We start from the raw sequence: 18,558 nt of genomic DNA on the forward strand, positions 1-18,558 counted from the left end.
CACACTCTGTTGAAAATCCTTGCACACCTGTGGTACAGAGCTACTGGCCTGCTTCGCCTTGGACAAACATCTCTGTCGCACTTCATGCCAGTTTACCAGCGCAAGGCTGACTTTTTACTTACCAAAAATGGGGCTCTTTGGCTCAGTTGAGACTATCATTTAATAATTCTGACTGGTGGCTCCCAGAGGCTGGACAAAATTGGCACTGGAGGGACTCATCATTAGTCAGGATGCCGAAGCTGCCGGCTACAGCAAGGCCTCTTAAACCCATCAGGCATGTGGAAAGGGTGGTTTGTCAGCGCTGGGCGCAGGGTCTTTCGTAGTAGTTAGTAAATGATTTCAGGGGTATGGCTGAATCCTTATAAATATAAATACGTAATAATGCAACAAATATAAACTCCACAATTTTGTGGAAGCATGGTTTCTGCTTCAGAAAGGAGGTCGTCATGACATGACCTGTACAAAAAATCAAAATTTCATTAAGGACATGTGTGCAAATATCTAACGTATCACAAAATCAATGTCGCAGAGCAAAGAATATAGAAGATAACTGGGTAAGAGTTTTAATAATAATAATAATAATAATAATAATAATAATAATAATAATAATATATCTGAATTTATTTCAGATACATGCACCTGAAACTCAGATTTTTTATACACCTTGCAATGACGAGCAAACGCTATTGGGCTGTTGCATAACAATTAGCTATTCTCGGACTGTCCTGAGATGTAGCAGAGACAGCTTTTAGCCTGTTAATTGTGTCCCTTGAACTTTCATCAATGCAACTGGGCATGCCACAAAACGCATACATTCTTTATGAGGCTGTGTTCGGGAAAGACGAATATTACAGTAATTACTCCCGCTGAAAATGAGCTGCAGAAGGAAATTGTGGACCGCAGCTGGGAGGTAGGAGAAGCTATAATAATTACCTCTTGTTTGGGTGCTGTGAAGCTCTCTGCACATCAGAGAAAATAAGAATATATTTAAAATGATTTTTTAAAAAAAGGTGAACAGAAGAAGGAGGAGGGTGTGGTCACATAATCGGTGTACTGAAACAAACGCAAAGATGTACCTGCAGATACATTAACCATCGTGGTCCTAGGGTGAGAAGGTTGACATATTTAGTAGGGGGTCATCAGGGGAACACTATCCAAGAAGTTGCAAAATTTATTAGAATTATGATGCTGGTCAAATGTGAAGTTTTCCAGTGGAACATACAGATCTACAGAGATCGCAAAGAGCGCTCCGGGTTGCCCTGCCTGAACTCTTGCGACTGTGACGCAGATGACGTCCCACACTGCTTCAACATTAGCAAGCAAAACGGTGTGCAAAAACCTGCGGGTCACGAAGAATCATGGACACAGATGAACTGCGCTCAGGTCAGTGTCCAGGCTGCAGATCCACTCCCCTACTGTCATTACATCACCCATTCAGAAGCATGGTGGGCCCACCCTCTCTCCTCCTAGTGCACCGCCGGTGATCCCCGTTTGCGTGCATGGTTTGAATCCCGTGAATTGTCACCCATCCGCAGCCCCAGCATCCGTGCTCAGGCTCATCAAGAACACCAAAGTGCCTCCTCGGGGCTGACTATAGATCCCCGCACATGTAAAATCCCTGCTTCTATCACAGCCATGGCCCTCAGTGGAATAAAGCGCCACTGAAGTGACAAAAGAACGACAAACAAGCGTCACATCGTTCACTTTACTTTAAATTTGAAACAGCTTAATGCCATACTAATGCTCTATTTTACCTCATCTTTCTTTTTAGTCACATAAAAATACAACGTATTGAAGCTAATATGTTCGTGGCCCTGTGATACGTCATAATGGTGGTCAGCATTATGGGTATTATTGTGTGACTCTACAGGCCACCGTTTTTGCCCTGGTGCACTGGGAGATGTCTTTACCTTCCAGTTAAAACAGGACCACAGAGAGGTGATGCAGATGAGCTCCAACGGGAGGTGAGAATGCATCTCTGGGCCACCCCTGCTTCTGCGTTGTGGGAGGAAAAAAGAACATTCCAGTTGTGGTGATTCTGATAAGAAGGTGGAAGAAAGAGCGATTTGTAACATTTATGATCACCGTGACCAAGACACAGTGCCCTCTGTCGCTCAAGGGAATAGCTGCTGAATCTATGCAAGGCGTGCGCAATTCCTGCAGATTTTAGAGAACACACTGCAATTTGTGACTGTCGGCCTCTTGCAATACCAGCTGACGTGACATGCTAGCCATTGAAGTCTTCCAAGTTCTGGACTCAACAAAAAAATAGTTCGCGGTCTTACTTTCGATTAGGCGAGAAAGCTGTGGTGTTCAGGACTGAAGGGTGACATTTCCTGTCTGTGATCCAGGAGTACAGTTATTTGTTCCTGAACACGTCTGTGAGGAACCAGCTTGCCTGTGTGATTTCTCTTCTCCTGGCAGGCATGGTGATGTGAAATCGATTCGCTGCGAGAGAGGTTTGTCTGAGAACCGGGCCTCTCTCTAGCTGGGCCTACAGGCGCTCTCATGCAGCCGCCGCGGTCCATGTCGCACAGCCACCATAGCTCCTCTGATCCTTACCAAACACTGTAAAATAAAAAGCATCTTTCAGTAAATATCAAGAGGACACACCAAAGAACGTGTCGTTTTGGAAATTAAACGATTTGAGCGCCATCGCTACAAGTTGAGGGAAAGCCAGGAGAACGTGGAGATTGCATAAGGAGGAGTGATGAAATGAGAATAAATGAAGCGTGAAAAAAAAATTTATTGGCTGATTTTTCGCAATATTGTTTCTTTCACCGGGACGATCATTCATCGCCAGTTCAGTGAACGGTGCGACGTGTCACAGTGGATGTTTGATTAGAAAAGTGCTATTCTTCTCTTCGCTCGGAGCACTCAGCCAGTTGGGAGGGAGCGGGAGATACTGGAGCGCGGGACTGAAATCCTGACAATGAGGCAAAACACTTGTGCACTTGAAGTCATCTCCTCAAACACCACTGCTGTACTGGATCCATCGGAACACCGGGAGCCATCAAACTGAAGCTGGGAGCGGTAACACGCACTGCGGCTTGCTGCCGACAGCATGGCTCAAGTGGGACTGGACTGTCTACTGGCCTTGAGAGGACGGAAGGACCAGAATAGAAATGTAATAAAGTGGAACGCGTAGCGCCTTCCTCTGCTACCATTCGCGGGAGCTGACCGCCTGTCTTTCCAGTGACATACTCTAAAATAAAGATGAATTGGATACACTTTCTGACCGCAAAGCAGAACTCAGTCCCCTGGCTACGGCTCCCATGCATGCACGCCCTACGAAGACTTGACCGCTTGATGAACATGTGAAAGGAAAAAGGAAAAGGAAATAAAACACCGTTGCTTTGCAAGTCAATCAGCAACGAAAAGAAAAACAAGCGGGTGCCTTGACTTGTATTCATTACACAACACGGGGGAGCAGGGGGCACAGATGTTGCAGCCATCGCCTTGCAATCGAAGGACCCCAGTTAGAACCCTGCTCCTGCTGTCCTGTTCTCGATCAAAGTATGGAAACATCAAAAAACAACCAGTTGTATAAATGGGTAAATCATTCCAGATAACAGTGTACAAATCAAACATTATGAGTCGCTTCTGAGAAGTGAGAAATGAATGAATAAATCAGTAATGCAATAGAGCTTCCTGAACAGAGAGCAGGGCTCTAGATTCACAGCTTGACTTTCCATAATCCATTGAATTGCGTCTCCTTCCCCGTCTCGGTTTGCTGTGCTCTCATTTAATCACATGGAGATGTTATAAAATTGCTCCCTGGATCTGAGTGAGTGAGGCAATCCTATGGTCTTTGTGTAGTAGCTGAATGGCACTGCCATGTTTTCTGGGATCGAGCAGTATTTCAAGAGGGAAGTTTATTTTCTGACTGCTCGCCATCACTTTGTCTCTCCAGCGGGTTTTGCTATTTAAAAATCTGTCTTCTTGCTCACAGTTTCTGAAATAGTAACTCATGGTCTGGAGAAGACCGTCATGTCATTTTCTCTCCTTATTGCCAACTGTCTAACTTTTCATGCTGTAGTGTGGGGGTCCTTTTCCGTTTTGGAAGGAAACTGTCAAATTTGCCATTTTTAATGGACATCCATTTTGCTTCATTTTCCTTTATATCAAAATCTCAGAATTCACAGCAATTGCCAGGAATAAAAAGTGAACGCTTTACGGGGGCTGCCAACCAATGCTGGCACTGCTTCTGGGCTGCAATACAGAGGATTAGGTGGGTCAAATGGTCAAATTTGAAATTGCTGTATGAAAAATGTAGGTCTGAAGGCCAGTTGGAGGCAATCGGACAGAAAATCATGTTAACAGCTTTCTTTATCTTTCAATCTATCTATTAATTCAGCCTTAAATTATTATTTTTATTGCCCAATACATTTATCCAAAGCAACTTGTAATGATTTGCCCATTCACACAGCAGGGTAATTTTTATCCATCTATACTTCAGGGAACCTTGTGTACTCTACCAGTTTAATATTGCGGTTGTTGCCCCATAGGATGTACACCCATGTTCTTGTCCCTGTATTTTTATTCTCTTTTTTGTCAGGTTGCTCCCAGGGGCGGAGCTGTAAAAGTGTTGATCAGACCATGGCCGGAGCTTACTGCATTTCTATATAGAATTCCTATTTGCCAAGCCTGTCCGTCTTTATGCTCGAACATAAATACACTAACATCATAAACCCAGTGGTGCACAAGCCGTGTTGAATAGCTAGCAAATTCAACGATGCCTCGAGCTGAACTCTGCTACGGAGCTTGCGGACAAACCTGTCCTATTGCAATTTTCCACACCGATCCAGGAGACCAAAGCCGTCACTACACTCTCTAAATCAGAATAACTAGTAAGTAAAATGTTGTGATATTAAATCAAAAGGACATTAAAATATTGATTTTGGTGTCCGGCTCCTAAACCGACAAAATGCAGTGAAGACTTACACTAGCAATCAGTACATACAAAAATAAAATATTTATCAAAGTCTCATCAGTAACATCTATAATTAATGCTGCTGCTATTTCTACTATGCACACATTGCTTGCATATGCTCATACACATCCCTGTAAATAATTGTACCATTTGTATATTGTATTCCTCAAATGTAGTTACTTTATTACGGTGATGCTATTCTGTTCGCTCTGTCTTATTAAGCGTCCACCATGTCAGATTCCGTTAATGTGCTAAGGTGCGTGACCAGTATTATTTCACTTCCTACCATTCTTATGCCACAAAAACCCAATTCCTGGAATCACAGGATAGTTATTTTTGGGAATTTGTTTAAAAAAAGTATATAGTTTGTTCAAGAATACTTAGAATCTATCCAACATTCTCCCTTAGTGCTGTTCAATGTCTTACAATGTGAGGTCTGTTCCATCAATTTCATTTTAATTGAATGCTATATTTCTTTTTCATTGTATGATAGTAGCCATGCAGTATTGGCACATAAGTGGCCCACACCAAAAGCCTTGGCACAAAACGTCTCATTATGGAGCCACCACACATTTGAAGAGCTGTAATTTTTTATTGCAACTTCAATCAGCTCCTTCATAATAAATGCATTTTATATGTGCCCTTGCTTTATGTCATTTTAAAAGTCCATTAGATTTAAAGATTACCTATGGCCTTGCCCTCATATAAAGATCCCTTTGTGAGGTTTTATCCTGCGAATGTCAGTAAAGTTCTCACTGCTGCTGTGACTCAGCCACACTTTGCATTGTAACCTTGGTAGGAGGTGAACAAACAACACGTGACGATGACCATGACAAGGTCAAGGTGAGGACTGCTCACAGAGACCCCAGAGAACCCTGTGAAAGCTTGAGTAACCCTCCTACACACTCATTTACTTCCACTACAGCATGGGGCTGGGGGCGTTTTATTCTGTGCTCCAATAAATAATAGCATAACAATGGTTATGGACTACGTTGTTATATAAACTATGTCTGGATCAGCAAATGGATGAAGAACACTTTTTTCCATTAATGTGGACTTTGAAGAGCCCCACTGCCACTTTCTCACCACTCTCCACCCTGTCTCACGGGCCAACAGAAAGAAAGATCTTAAGGAGCACAGCGAAGAAGGACTCAACTAGAAATCCAAAAACATGACTTTGTCTCAGCGTCATCTATGTATCTACAAAAGCCGAGCCTCCAGAAATCTACACCAATCATGAGATTATCCGATAATCAGATAAGTCCGGTATGAGATTCCTCGGGGGAAGCAGAGGAGTGCCCTTGAAAAGAAGACGAGGAGATGGAGGAGAAGAAAAAAATTATTTGTTGAAGGCATAGAGAAGTACATTTTCAAGCGAGTACCTGTAGAATAAGAAAAGCAACAACACAACAGTCCGCTCAACAGGTACAACAGAGATGCAGACAAAGCACAAAGCAACCATAACAATATTTTAAAAAAATAATAAAGGTCTCTCTACCACTAGGAACATGAGAGTTTACCATTAGGGCACTGGAATAATGGCTGCTGAGAATGTGGCTTTGCAGTCCTATGTGAATACTAATTAGAAATCAGTCATTTCATTGTTATTTGCAACATTAGTAACGTCTTTGCTATAGGTATATTTAAATCAATTTAATGTTGCCTTCATAAAAAACGTATCAGTTCTTTCAAAAACATGAAAATATCTGGGCGATTCTGAACTTTTGAACTCTGGTGAATATACAAGGATGAAAAAGAAAAAGAAACCACCAGCAAAGGCAAGTCAAATGTGCACCCAAAATTAATTAATGAATTCATAGAAGTTTAATATTTTTACTTGACATGCTCTCAAACCTGTTTGTTTTTGTCCTGAAATATTTTAATAGTAACTGAATCATTCTCTCAGACAGAAAATCCCATAATGACACCACTTGCCAGCTCTCTGGTATTTTATTTACTTTGAGGTGATCATGTCATTTTAATCTGAGGACAGCTGGCAACGATTTCAGTTTGCAAGGATACAGAAATGTGAAGAAAAAAAAAAAAAACGCACAGTTTCACCATAATTACAACACATTCCAGCCACACTTTCAACAGGATTGCAAAGCAAGGCTCTGATCTGCCGTTTAATTAAGAATTAAGAATGACAACCTGTGTTAAATGATGATTCCGAGAGAGCCAGTTGTAATCACGCAGCCGGTTGCTAGCGTCTCCAGGGTGTGACAGTAGACCCTGGAAGAGCCATATCTGATGAGGTTTTTGATGCATTTTCATGTCTGATTTGTGGTATCCATTGTACTGTGTTGTGTGAAAATATTATCTGGAGGGTTTCTTCAACATCTTACACACATTTATCCATCCATTTTCAGGTGTTGTTTATGCAGTGCAAGGTCACGGTGCTCCACAGCCTATCCTGGAAGCACGGGATGTGAGGCAGGTTAAACCCTGAATAGAACACTGGTGGAATCACACACATTCACAAAAAAAGAGCGACTAATTCACCTGAAAGACGTGACTTTTGACTATGGGAGGAAACCAGAGCACTCGGCTAAAACCCACATGAACACGAGGGGAACATGCAAACTCCATACATAGTGGATTGGATTCAAAAGTACGCCTGAACCCGCAGCTTAATACCTGCGAGGCACCAGTGCTACCTGCTGTGCAGCCCCTTGAAACATACATTCAAAAGCGATTCCACATTTATTTCACTGACAGAGATCTCATAGACATCCAGCACCTTCCTGATAAAGCAGAAAAACCATTTGAATGTGCACTTTTATGCTGTAATTGCTGAGTGAAGATAATCTTAACAGTCCATCACTGGTGGTTTGCAAGAGCAGAAAGAAATAGACTGTAGAATGGAGGGGCGGGGTGTGATAATTAGAAACTGAGGCCAAAGGCCTGAAAAGAGTCCACCCGCAGTATGACTCGTCCATTGTGATCAAAGCATATTAAGTAATGACTGTAATAAGTATAATAGGTGTAATAGACTGCAGAATGTGACAACATTTAATACCCTGACCGATAGGTTATTACAGCTGGCTGTTTCAGTTTTAATTATCTTTGGTGTGCTTATATTATCCCCAGGACTACTTTCATAATTATTTCAAGCCAAATGTTTAATTACCTCCCTCAGCATATTAATATGAATTCCATGTAATCTTTTTTTTTTCTTAAAGCTTTTTTTGTATCTTGCTGACTTTTATATCAAGTAACTATTTGTGGGAAAAAATAATGTATGAACTCATTTGATATTTGAGTTCCTCCTACATTATGTCAGTTATTTTTACGATACTTTGCAAAAGCAAAAACTATTTTGAAAAAAATCATTTCAAACTATATTACAGTAATAAAACTTCCAGAGATATTTCCACTTAAAAATTGGTATAATATATGGTTTAAGTTAAAGCGAAATAGAGTTAAGCTAACTTCACTATTATTACCAAGAGAATTGGAGGCCTTTGTGTAAATGTTCTGTGGTACCTCGACTGTGCGTGATTCGTTTCATAAGGTCAAGCATTCAGAGAAGAAACTCATTTAGCTTTTCTCTATTAAAGGGGCGGTCTGACTTGGGAGGAACCGCTTTAAAGGAACGCACTGCAGCATCCAGACAGCGAGGAGGACGGAGGCGAAACGTGGGCAGGGAAAGAGCTCCTTAGCGAGTCTGATTCATCTACATAAGAGAGGCAGAGGGAGAGTCTTTGGGCCTGAAACAGTTCAGGTGACGTGCTTTTCATTGCGGTGTCATGGTGGCTGCGGTCGGTGGGGAAGGCTTGGGAAAACAAAGTTGTCAAAATCGTGGAATAGCCTGAGTGGATTTAACAAAGGCCGCTGGTGGTGCTTTGATCTTCATCGACTGCTCCAATTTAACCCCCTCTCACACACACATACACATGCACACACACAATCCTTCTCTCTGTGACTCTGGCAATAGGTGGCCCTTGGACTCTTTGTGACAAATAGAGAGGACCCCTACTGCAGCTTCGTTAGCAAACCGCAGAGGCTACATACACTCATTCTGAAGTACAGGGATGAAAGCAAGGCGAGGTTTGGGAGAGTGGGGGGCAGAACCTGTGAAATGGAAACTTTCACTGCAGCTTGTTTGGAATCAAAACATGCCATTTAGTCAACTGGTGCAACAGTAGAAGATTCTGTTAATTGGCAGGTTAAAGGTCTGACAAATACATTTGAAAACAATGCACCTTATTAACCATTATTATACCAATGCTTTTGTTCGAAAAATGTTCTACTGTATTCTAAGATACTTTAAATTATTTACTCATTTATACAGCTGGATGATTTAGTGTAGCAATTCAGGGTAAGTACCTTTCCCAAGGGTACTACAGCTGGAGCAAGAATTCAAACTCTTTGGGTGGAAAGTGGCGGCACGACCCACTATGGTACAGACACTATGCGGAAATGCTTCTTTGAAAGCTGGATTACATGAACTTTTCAAAGCGATAAGGATGACAGTACAGCACTGATGACAATACATGCTGAATCTTTTCCACTATTACAAATGCAAGCTAGCTGGTTTTCCAGTTTCCTTCACCTAGCTACTAAACCGACTATTTGGGGCTTCCTCGTTTGACCATTGCTATATTTGAGTTAGGGAACTACGAATCTAGATTTATTCTTAGGGTAGACATGACAACCTTTTACAGAAACAGAGTGGTTGTCTTCTTTCTTGGGTAGGATGATATTTCAATTGAAAGCTCATGTTAGAAGCTCTCGTTTGTTCCGTTATCGCTACTTATAGCCACAGCAACATGCTGAATAAAACTAGTAATTCAAATGAAAAGGGGGGAAATACATACTTGAGAAATCCCTCATGTTTGGATGTCCATAAGCCCTCAGCTTATTGACGATTAGCCATTTGATGTACCAGTCAGTCTGTGATGCAACAGGGAGAAATTCACAAGTTCATGCGAGGGAGTCAACGAGCTTTCCCAATTCACGAAATTTTAGGAACAGAGACCAGGCTGCCTCTTTGACCTGAAAGTGTTGTAAATCTGAGCAGGCAAAGATGACACATTTGCACACATTTAAAAAGGGGATACATAAATGGAAGGAAAGACAGAAATAATTCGGCTCCCTGGTCCCCAGTGTCCCGTGGGAGACATTGTAGCCGTAGGCTCATTGATATCATCTGCCACTGCACTTAAAGTGTCATTGATCCACCTAAATGGGAGTGATGCTCTTTTCATAAAGTGCGATATGTGCCTTCCAAACCGAGCAGGTAGATGTGTACAGACATAGGAGGAAAATTGACAGTAACAGAAAAGACTGTTACTCTTCTAAAGCAACGATATGAATTTCAGATGGACCTGATATGATTTTTCAGATACACACAATACTAAGAACTGGAAAAGAACAGAAAAAAATGTATATAACTAATACTTCTATTTCTACTTTTAGTATTTTTATGAACATTGTTCCTTTCAAGGACAATAATTTTAGTATCTAGTTTATCTTTCAGTACTTCAACATATCTTACCTGACCAAGGAAAAAGTTGATATAAAGCTTATATTGCAGAATCATTCCATGTATTAAAAAAACACTGGGAGTATTATTTGGTTTAGGCTTTAAAATGGATCAAGTTAAATGGGAATTTTAAAGACAAAGTGACTCTGATTAAACAACTTCTTTTTAAAAACAAGTTTGTACTGCTGGCTGCCACTGCCTGAGTTTAATGAGACTTCCACTGTTTTCTGAACTTTTATGATTAATGCTAACTTCCTGACATGTCAAAGTGTTTTACAAATTTTGTGACTTCATCACTGATACTTTGAGTCTATGAAGTCAACCAGCTCACACATATTAATTTAGAGCTATAAGAACTTTTTTCTCTGATTTCATGTTGTGTAGAAAATAACATCCATTATCTCTAAGCATTGAAAGAGTAATCTGAAAAGAAAGTCTTTACCCATTACCTATAGAACATTTTAGACATTTTTGGGGATGGACAGGAAGAGAAAGTTTTGATATACCAGTATATTTTTTTCCAGGATAAAGGTAAGAACAGAAATAATCCACTGTGTTCCTGTTCAACTTCCAATCCTAAGGAAATGAAAAAACCTTTTGGATAAATGATGTCAAGCAATTACTTGGTATTACAGATAATAAATGTGACTTGATGTTGTCCAACCACATAAAAAAGACAGTTCATACTCTGTGAAAACAAAGACCATGTATCTATACATTGTCATTCCTCCAATGGCATTGACAATATGAACAACATGGCTAATTACAAAAAAAAAACATTATGAAACATAATAATACATGACCCATGTTCTATATCTTCCTCCACCATGTTTCTATTACTATCACTTTTAAGGGGATTTGTTTCTGTTCATTGGCATGGGATTCAAAGCTGGTACAAAGTGCAATTTATTTTGGTGTGCTTAATGCAGTAAGCTGAGGACTCCGAGGACAAGCAATGTCCATGTGTATTTCAGATCCAGCACAGTTTGCTGCCTCTGTGTGCTCCACTCCAGTTTTTGTTTTCTGGTCATGGAACGAGAGGCAGATCATTGGGGAACTCATTTGGCCGGGTAGAGCTCGGCTGGAAAACACGCGGAAGCTAATGCTAGTGAAAGTCAGGGGTGTCGAACCTGATCCAAGAACTGAGCAGGCCATGGCTACAGCCAGATCTACTGCGGATGCTTCTGCTGTCAGTGTACACCCTTGCTGCAGGCCTCCTTGTAGAGTCAGAAGAGCTGAGAGCAAAAAGCTGCCGGTAGTCCACAAGGGAATTGCTAACCCCGAGCTGTGTTTTGAACGTAAACTCATCCTGAGGCTGCCAACACACATCTCCTTTCTCCTGTGCTTGTAAGTTTCCAATCGTAAAACCCAGTGTTTTCAAATGTTCCATTGTTGTAATAGAGAGAAAGAAGCTTTAGTTCTTTGAGCCATAATTTATCTCATGTAAATTTCCTAAACGCCACCAAGATCTGCAGGGGCAGCAAAGGGCATAGTTGCAATTAAAGGATACAAGTTTGAATACCCACACATGCTGTGGTACCCTTGATCACAGTAGTTAGCCTAAAATTGCTCTGGTAAAATTTACCCTGTTCTATGAACTGAAATGTTGTAAATAGCCTAGTGTACAAACTAAATATTGTAAGCTTCTTCGGAGAAAAGCGTCACCAAAGTGAATAAATAACAATAAGATAAATATTATTGACCATTCTCCTTTACAGGATGTCTCCTGCCTTTCATCGAATAGAAGTTGACGAACCCATTCATGTGCAATGGGGAACTGTGCTGCAAAATGTGGGAGGAACACAGCCTTGGCGACGGTAGCCATTGAGGAAGCCAATAACCTGAAGCGTATTTGTCAGCTTCATCAACCTGAAGTGAAATTGATTTTCATCCACTTATCACACTTGGTTGCCATCTCAGAAACCTTGCACCCCAAGTACATTCTGTGCCTTGGGCTCAATGCGACAGGAATACTCTCGATTGATGTTCAGTCTCCCTGCACTCCGAGCCTTTGCGTAAAACTCGCTAATATTGCAGATTTGCTTAATGCTCCTTCCATCACGAATTCCCATTTTTTTGCCAAATGGCTTTTGATTGTGCCGGGAGGGGGTGTTAATGAATGTCTTTTAGATGCAAAAGGAATTTGAGATTCAATCCAAGGCTACGTAAATATTTCTGGGATCTGGCTACAAATCAGGCTTCGATCCTATAAGTCCTCAGCCCTAAGCATTGCGTTGGCAGGGTGAACCACAACTAAGCCACCTTCTCTTGCAATCTGAGTGAAGAAATAAAATGGAAACTGAGCACGTAGGAACATCCCTACTTAGAGAGCCCTGGGTGAAATTAAAGTGTGAAAGAGCAGGTACCCCAGTGTCTTCTGTTGTGCTTAAATCGATTTGCATAGTCATTCCAGCTACAAGCTCAGCACCATTCCATTAAAAGGAAGGCATGTAGATTAGACGGTCGCATAAGTTTAATAGAGTGCAAGGACCTCTCCTTGTACCTCTAAGGAGAATGATGGTACAAGAGTACAAACAGTCCATTGCTCTCTGTTAGATTATACCTGGAAGAGAACAGACAGGACAATCCCCATTCCTGGTGCTTTCCACTCTGTATATGATCCTTTTTTTCAGGGTGGGAGCTTGATCCACGTACCATCATGCAAAATGCAACCCCCAGCTGCAAAGGTGAGGGAGCATTGCATGTGCCGGGATATTAGAGAGAATAGAAAACCACTGTTAAAGAGGAAAATATCTACAGAACATCTCCTTGCCATTCAGCCACCCCAAAGAGCTCCTCCTCCATTGCCGTGATTTGTATACTCCCTGCAGGCTCCTGCTGTGATTGTGTCAGATGCACCTGAAGAGGTGAGGAAGTACGTTATTGGTGACAATGTGCCATTGGCCTTGTCGTCCAGAAGGTTTCCTTCTGCTCCTATCTTACAGTACATCTACATAGATAAAGGCTTCTGTTTTCAGCAATAATCATCTCAGATTCATTCTCTGAAGTTGCTGTCTACCACACTTTCTCAGAGCTGGTAATTTCAGCATTTACAAAAACATGCTTCAAGGACAAAGACAAAAACCCAGAAGGTTGATGGGAGGAAAAAAAAAAAGAAGAAAATCTGGGTTTGGTTGTTAACAAGTGAAAATAAGAACAGATAGGTGAATAATTAATTAAGCCCCGACTACATCAGGGAATTTATTTTATCTATGGCATCTACAATATCCTTGCAATTATTTCTCTTGGTCCATGCTGTAGAGTCTGTCTGTTGATGTATTCAAATGCTAAGTGTCAATGTTACACAAAAAAGAACAGTGCCTTTCGTCTTCAATTTACACAGGAAGCTGTGCAAACAAACAGCACTGCGCCATCCGTCTGACATGTATTTTAATGACTCGTTCCCTGACATTCCATAAATTAGCCAGGAAAGACTTTATCCTCCGTTCGGGATTCTCCAGATGATGGCAATTTAACACAAAAAAGAAAAAACACAAACTAAAACAAAAGCAGATTCTATGCTCTCGAGTCATTTTGATGCCAATTAGCTAATGCCTTAGCGTAGTCACGCAGGACCAAAACCACCCATGCAAACGGCTTCGGTCAACATCCTTGTTTAAATCAAACAAGCACCATGAATGCTAACATAAGCTTCGTGTCATTCGTGTTTTGTCATCTCGATGTTGGGCACATAGATTATAAGCTTTAGGGTGTCAGGCCAAAGTGACAGCAGCCATTATTTCTCCTTCTGCCTTGATATGCGTAACATCTTCAGCAATATAAATTGCGCCGATACTGTGGCTCCAGGCAGAAGCTCTCTGGATTCAAAGGCTGAAACGTCGGCCGTGCCTGTGAGGATAATGAGTGGGAACACATCTTTGTAATGGATGTACTGTGTTATTAGTCACTGCCTGGACTTTCAGAGTAAATTGCAAACCTCCATACCTTTTAACTTGCCGTCGGCCAATTAAGGCCATTCACTTCAATTGCGAACCATTAATATAAACACTCGAGATGCTAATTGTAATTCGACTGGATGACCTCCTTGTTATTAGTATAATCATTTGTTATTTGCAGAAGGGTATCGTTTTGGCTGGGCTGAACAAAAGGCATTTTGGGATTCTGAGTGTCTTTTTTTCAGTAAGAACCAACAACTTGGATCATATTCCAAACTGCAAATTAGTATAAATAACATGTAACGTGTCTTTTGGCATCATTTATGAATGTGTGCACCCCAGCAAACTGCAAATGAGTAAGGCAATGGGAATTCTAGGCTTTTACTACTCAGACTGACACAGCGTTACAAATGAAATTTCTTTATTTCACATACATATATATATATTTTTTCTTTTGTGTTTGTACTTTTTGAACTTTTCACAATCTAAATGATTTAACAACAAAATGAGGAACTACCACAACAAATTCCAAATTTATAGTAGGGAGAAATGATTGCAATTTTGTTGTCAGGAGATGGAGACACGAACATAACAGGTTGCCAGGAAAGTCCCCTGGAGCGCGAGGCTGAGAGAGGAAAGTAAAAGTGACTTGAAAACGAGGAAGAAAAAAGCAAAACTACCTTGTTCAAAACAAAGGTTTCAAATGCAAATCAGGAAAAATCATTCTGAAATAATTTCACATAATTGGCATTTTATAACTCTCAAGTCCTAGACACAGTCAGCATAAAATACCTGCCGTGTCTTATGATGGTAAATAAAAATATTTCTGTTTCCATTTTTTGTAGGTCTTGGGAATAGTACTGTATATTTATATGTATATATATAGTTTCCCCATGGAATTTTAAAGAATTCCTCAATTTGAGCTGGTTACTCATATTCTGCAGTTCCTTTCAAGACAATTTTTGATCATCCATATGAAGTTTGACAAGTGAGATGATAAAAGATAAAAGGGAATTGATGATATGGACTGAAGTTAATTTAGTTGAATATTGCTAGAAATAATGTGTGTGTGTGTACATATATATACATAACAAATTATTATGTATATATATGTAAGTTATTTATATGTTAACATATTCTATTTTGTTACTCCGCAGTGAATAAGCATGAGGCAAGACTTAACAAATAAGAGTAGTTAAATACAAATTTTTACTGTACATGTTCTGTAATGTCTTTGTAATTCCATCCTGGACCACAGGATTCAATGTGGACAATAAAAATTGTGAAAAGCTGATCACCGGCACGAGCAACTTGCCTTCCCCTAAAGGTCCGTTGACACTGACTCGGACACCAGTGGGAATGTAAACCTGGCAGGTTCACTGCCAACTCTATGTTGGTAGCACATCCTGTCTGGGTGCCGTTTCCGTGATGCTCAGAGGTCTTCCGCGGCTCTACGTTTCACCCCAGACTCCAGTAGCAATCCCCTCCAGAGCCTCTCTGGAAATGCACTGAAATTTAGCACAGGTCTTTTTTTTTTTGCCCTAGAGCTCCTTCTTGGATACAGTGATTACGTTAAATCATTTTCATGTTAAATCGACGGGGTCCTGCAGGCTCTGGACCTTCTGCTCCAGCTCCGTTGGACCGTGGGACGTACTCAATGTCGATGTTGTTTTTATGCTTCCCCTTCCCACGACTCCAAACAAACAGGAGCAGGAAGCAGAACAGGACCACCCCCAGGAATGTGAAGCAACCCATAGCCGTTGATACCAAAATGGTCTTTAGGTCCAGGCCAAACGTCATGTTATACAAGTTAGTCCCATTGGCTGTAGTGTTGTTGGGGTCAGTGGAATACTGAGAGGTCCTGTTTGCGTAAAGTGACCTATCGCTTGTGCCCAAACTTTTCACTGCTAAAGAAGCCGACTGGGTGTCATTCCCTGCGGCATTGCTTGCCAGACAAATGTACACTCCGCTGTCATGCACCTCCGAGATCCTGATCTCCAGAGTGCCATTGGTCTGGACTGTGATTCTCCCATTGTTCTTGCTGGTTACCTGTCGCCGACGAGGTGTAATCCAAGACACCACGGGCCTGGGGATTCCCTCGGCACTGCAGTGTAGTCTTGCTGGCTGGCCCTCGTCTACGATGAGCGTCTGTGTCTTGTTCCCTCGGATCTTGGGCTTCACGCATGGGACGTAGTAGGAGAGCAATGGCTCCTTGAAGTCCCGGAAAGGTTTTCCACGGATGCCCTCGGGAGTAATGCACTCGGGTTGGGCTTCGCCAAAGTAGAACAGGTGGGTCTTCTGCAGGATCCACATGAGGCGGCAGTCACATACCAGTGGGTTGTTGTCGATGAGGAGCACCTCCAGGGTCTCTGGGGTCTGGAACACAGCACGCTCCAGGGTTTCCAGCCGATTGTATGAAACGTTGAGAACCCTAAGCCACCGTAGGCCCTGGAAGGCATATGGTTCAATGTAAGACAACTGGGCACCCACCAGGTGCAGCTCACGGAGTCGTACTAGGTCACGGAGCATGCTGCCCTCTATGTGGCTAATGCGACAGAACGAGAGATTGAGGTGTGTGAGGTATGGCAGGTGCCTGAGGGCTTGGTAGGGAAAGGCAGACAGGTTGGTGTTGGTGATGGAAAGGGTGGTGAGGTTGAGGCCGTGCAGTGCATTGGGGGGGACCACATCCAGCAAAGGCCAGTTGTCAATCTCCAAGTACCGCAAACGGAATAGTTTCTTGAAGGAATATGGCTGGAGGATGCTGATACTAAGCTGCCGCATGTGAAGGCTGACCAGGTTGTGCAGATGGGAAAGAGCTTCTGTGGGCACCACTGTCAGGTTGCACCGCTCCAGGGTCAGCGTCTCCAGGCTGAGTAGGCCACTAAAGGCCCGGTGAGAAATGTAGACCAATTCGTTGTCGCCAACCTCCAGGGATTTGAGGTTGTGCAGATCCTGGAACATGTAGTCCAGCAAGATGACGATCTTGTTGTCGCTGATATCCAGCAAGGTGAGGTTGGACAGACCAGTGAAGACACCAGTGGGAATGAGCTTGATGCGGTTGCTCTTCAGGCTGAGAGAATGCATACTCAACAATGCACTAAAAGCCCCGGGCTCCACATTTCCAATGATGTTACCACTAAGGTCCAGCTCCTCCAGGTGAGTATAGGTAGAGAAGTCATCAGGGTTTACCGCCTGCAGCTTGTTCTTGCTGAGGTCCAGTACCTTAGTCTCAATGGGGATGCCATCTGGGATGCTTTGCAGACGTTTCCGATGACAAATGACTGACTTAGTCTGGGCAGAGCACTCGCAGCGGGTGGGGCAGCTGAAGGCGGAACCAATGAAGATGGCAACAAGGGCCAACCCCAGGAATGGTTGCCAACATGAGACAGCTGTGTGCAGCATGACTTTGTTCATACAGTCTACCATTGTGTCATGGCCCTGTAAGAGAAGACAGACAGACATATGTGTCACTAATGCAGAAAGCCTTATCACTAAACATTTTTAATAAAACAATTTAAAACTGTCTTGATATTACAATCAAAAGGTTGCATTTATCTAGATATTCCATAACTACTCACCCTGCTTCTAAAAAACCTGTCAACAAGTGCAGCTACATGAGAATTCAACAAACACTCAGGTAACAACCTACTCTTTGCATTGCTGTACAACTCACAAAAGCAACAGAAATTGATTTTATGTCTTGAAAGCATGCTAACATCAAGGTCCTCCTCTCAAAAGGGTGCTTTAAAGAGACCACATAGATTAATATGGTAATGTTTCCCTAGAGCTGTGACACAACCGGAGAGAGCACTTTTTTCCCCAACACTCAAAGCCTTCCAACGCTGCGAACTGCAAGTAGCAATCAATTGTTCCGTTGCTTGACCAGATGCCTGCATCAGATTCACAAACCATTTTATCCAGTGCTGCGGTGTGGTGCCTTCTGGAACTGTACGCAGGCACATGCTTTTGTGAATGGTCAAATGTGACTCAGCAAGATTAGACTCCTTAACACCAGGTTTTGTCCTTCACCCACATCTCACCTTGCATGTTGCTTCCCGTGCCCATTTCATTATTTTGACAGGCCTGCAAAGCGATAACAATTCTGACTTCAAACCACAAACAAACTGAAATTATGTACTACGATAAAACTTTGCTGAAACCTCCTCCTTTGTCTCAAGACGTTAAGGCGGTGGATGATGATTGGTCATCGCATGCTCCGATTCTTTCACTTCTCTATATAA

The 18,558-nt window shown here is 42.1% G+C and overlaps 1 protein-coding gene across 1 annotated transcript; it reads right to left on the reverse strand.

Annotated features, from left to right (window-relative positions):
* Nucleotides 1-15,620: 15,620 nt before the first annotated feature.
* Nucleotides 15,621-17,748, reverse strand: LOC108938729 (leucine-rich repeat and immunoglobulin-like domain-containing nogo receptor-interacting protein 2). The gene has a single exon (XM_018759577.2). It carries the CDS (start codon nt 17,741-17,743, stop codon nt 15,890-15,892), a length of 1,854 nt encoding a protein of 617 aa, XP_018615093.2. The 5' UTR covers nt 17,744-17,748; the 3' UTR covers nt 15,621-15,889.
* Between the last annotated feature and the right edge of the window lie 810 nt (nt 17,749-18,558).

The sequence above is a fragment of the Scleropages formosus genome, chromosome 5, assembly GCF_900964775.1.
Source record: "Scleropages formosus chromosome 5, fSclFor1.1, whole genome shotgun sequence".
Lineage (NCBI taxonomy): Eukaryota > Metazoa > Chordata > Actinopteri > Osteoglossiformes > Osteoglossidae > Scleropages > Scleropages formosus.

Excerpts from the sequence above, each read along its gene's own strand:
- LOC108938729 (XM_018759577.2), bottom strand. The coding sequence starts at position 17,743 with ATGGTAGACTGTATGAACAAAGTCATGCTGCACACAGCTGTCTCATGT.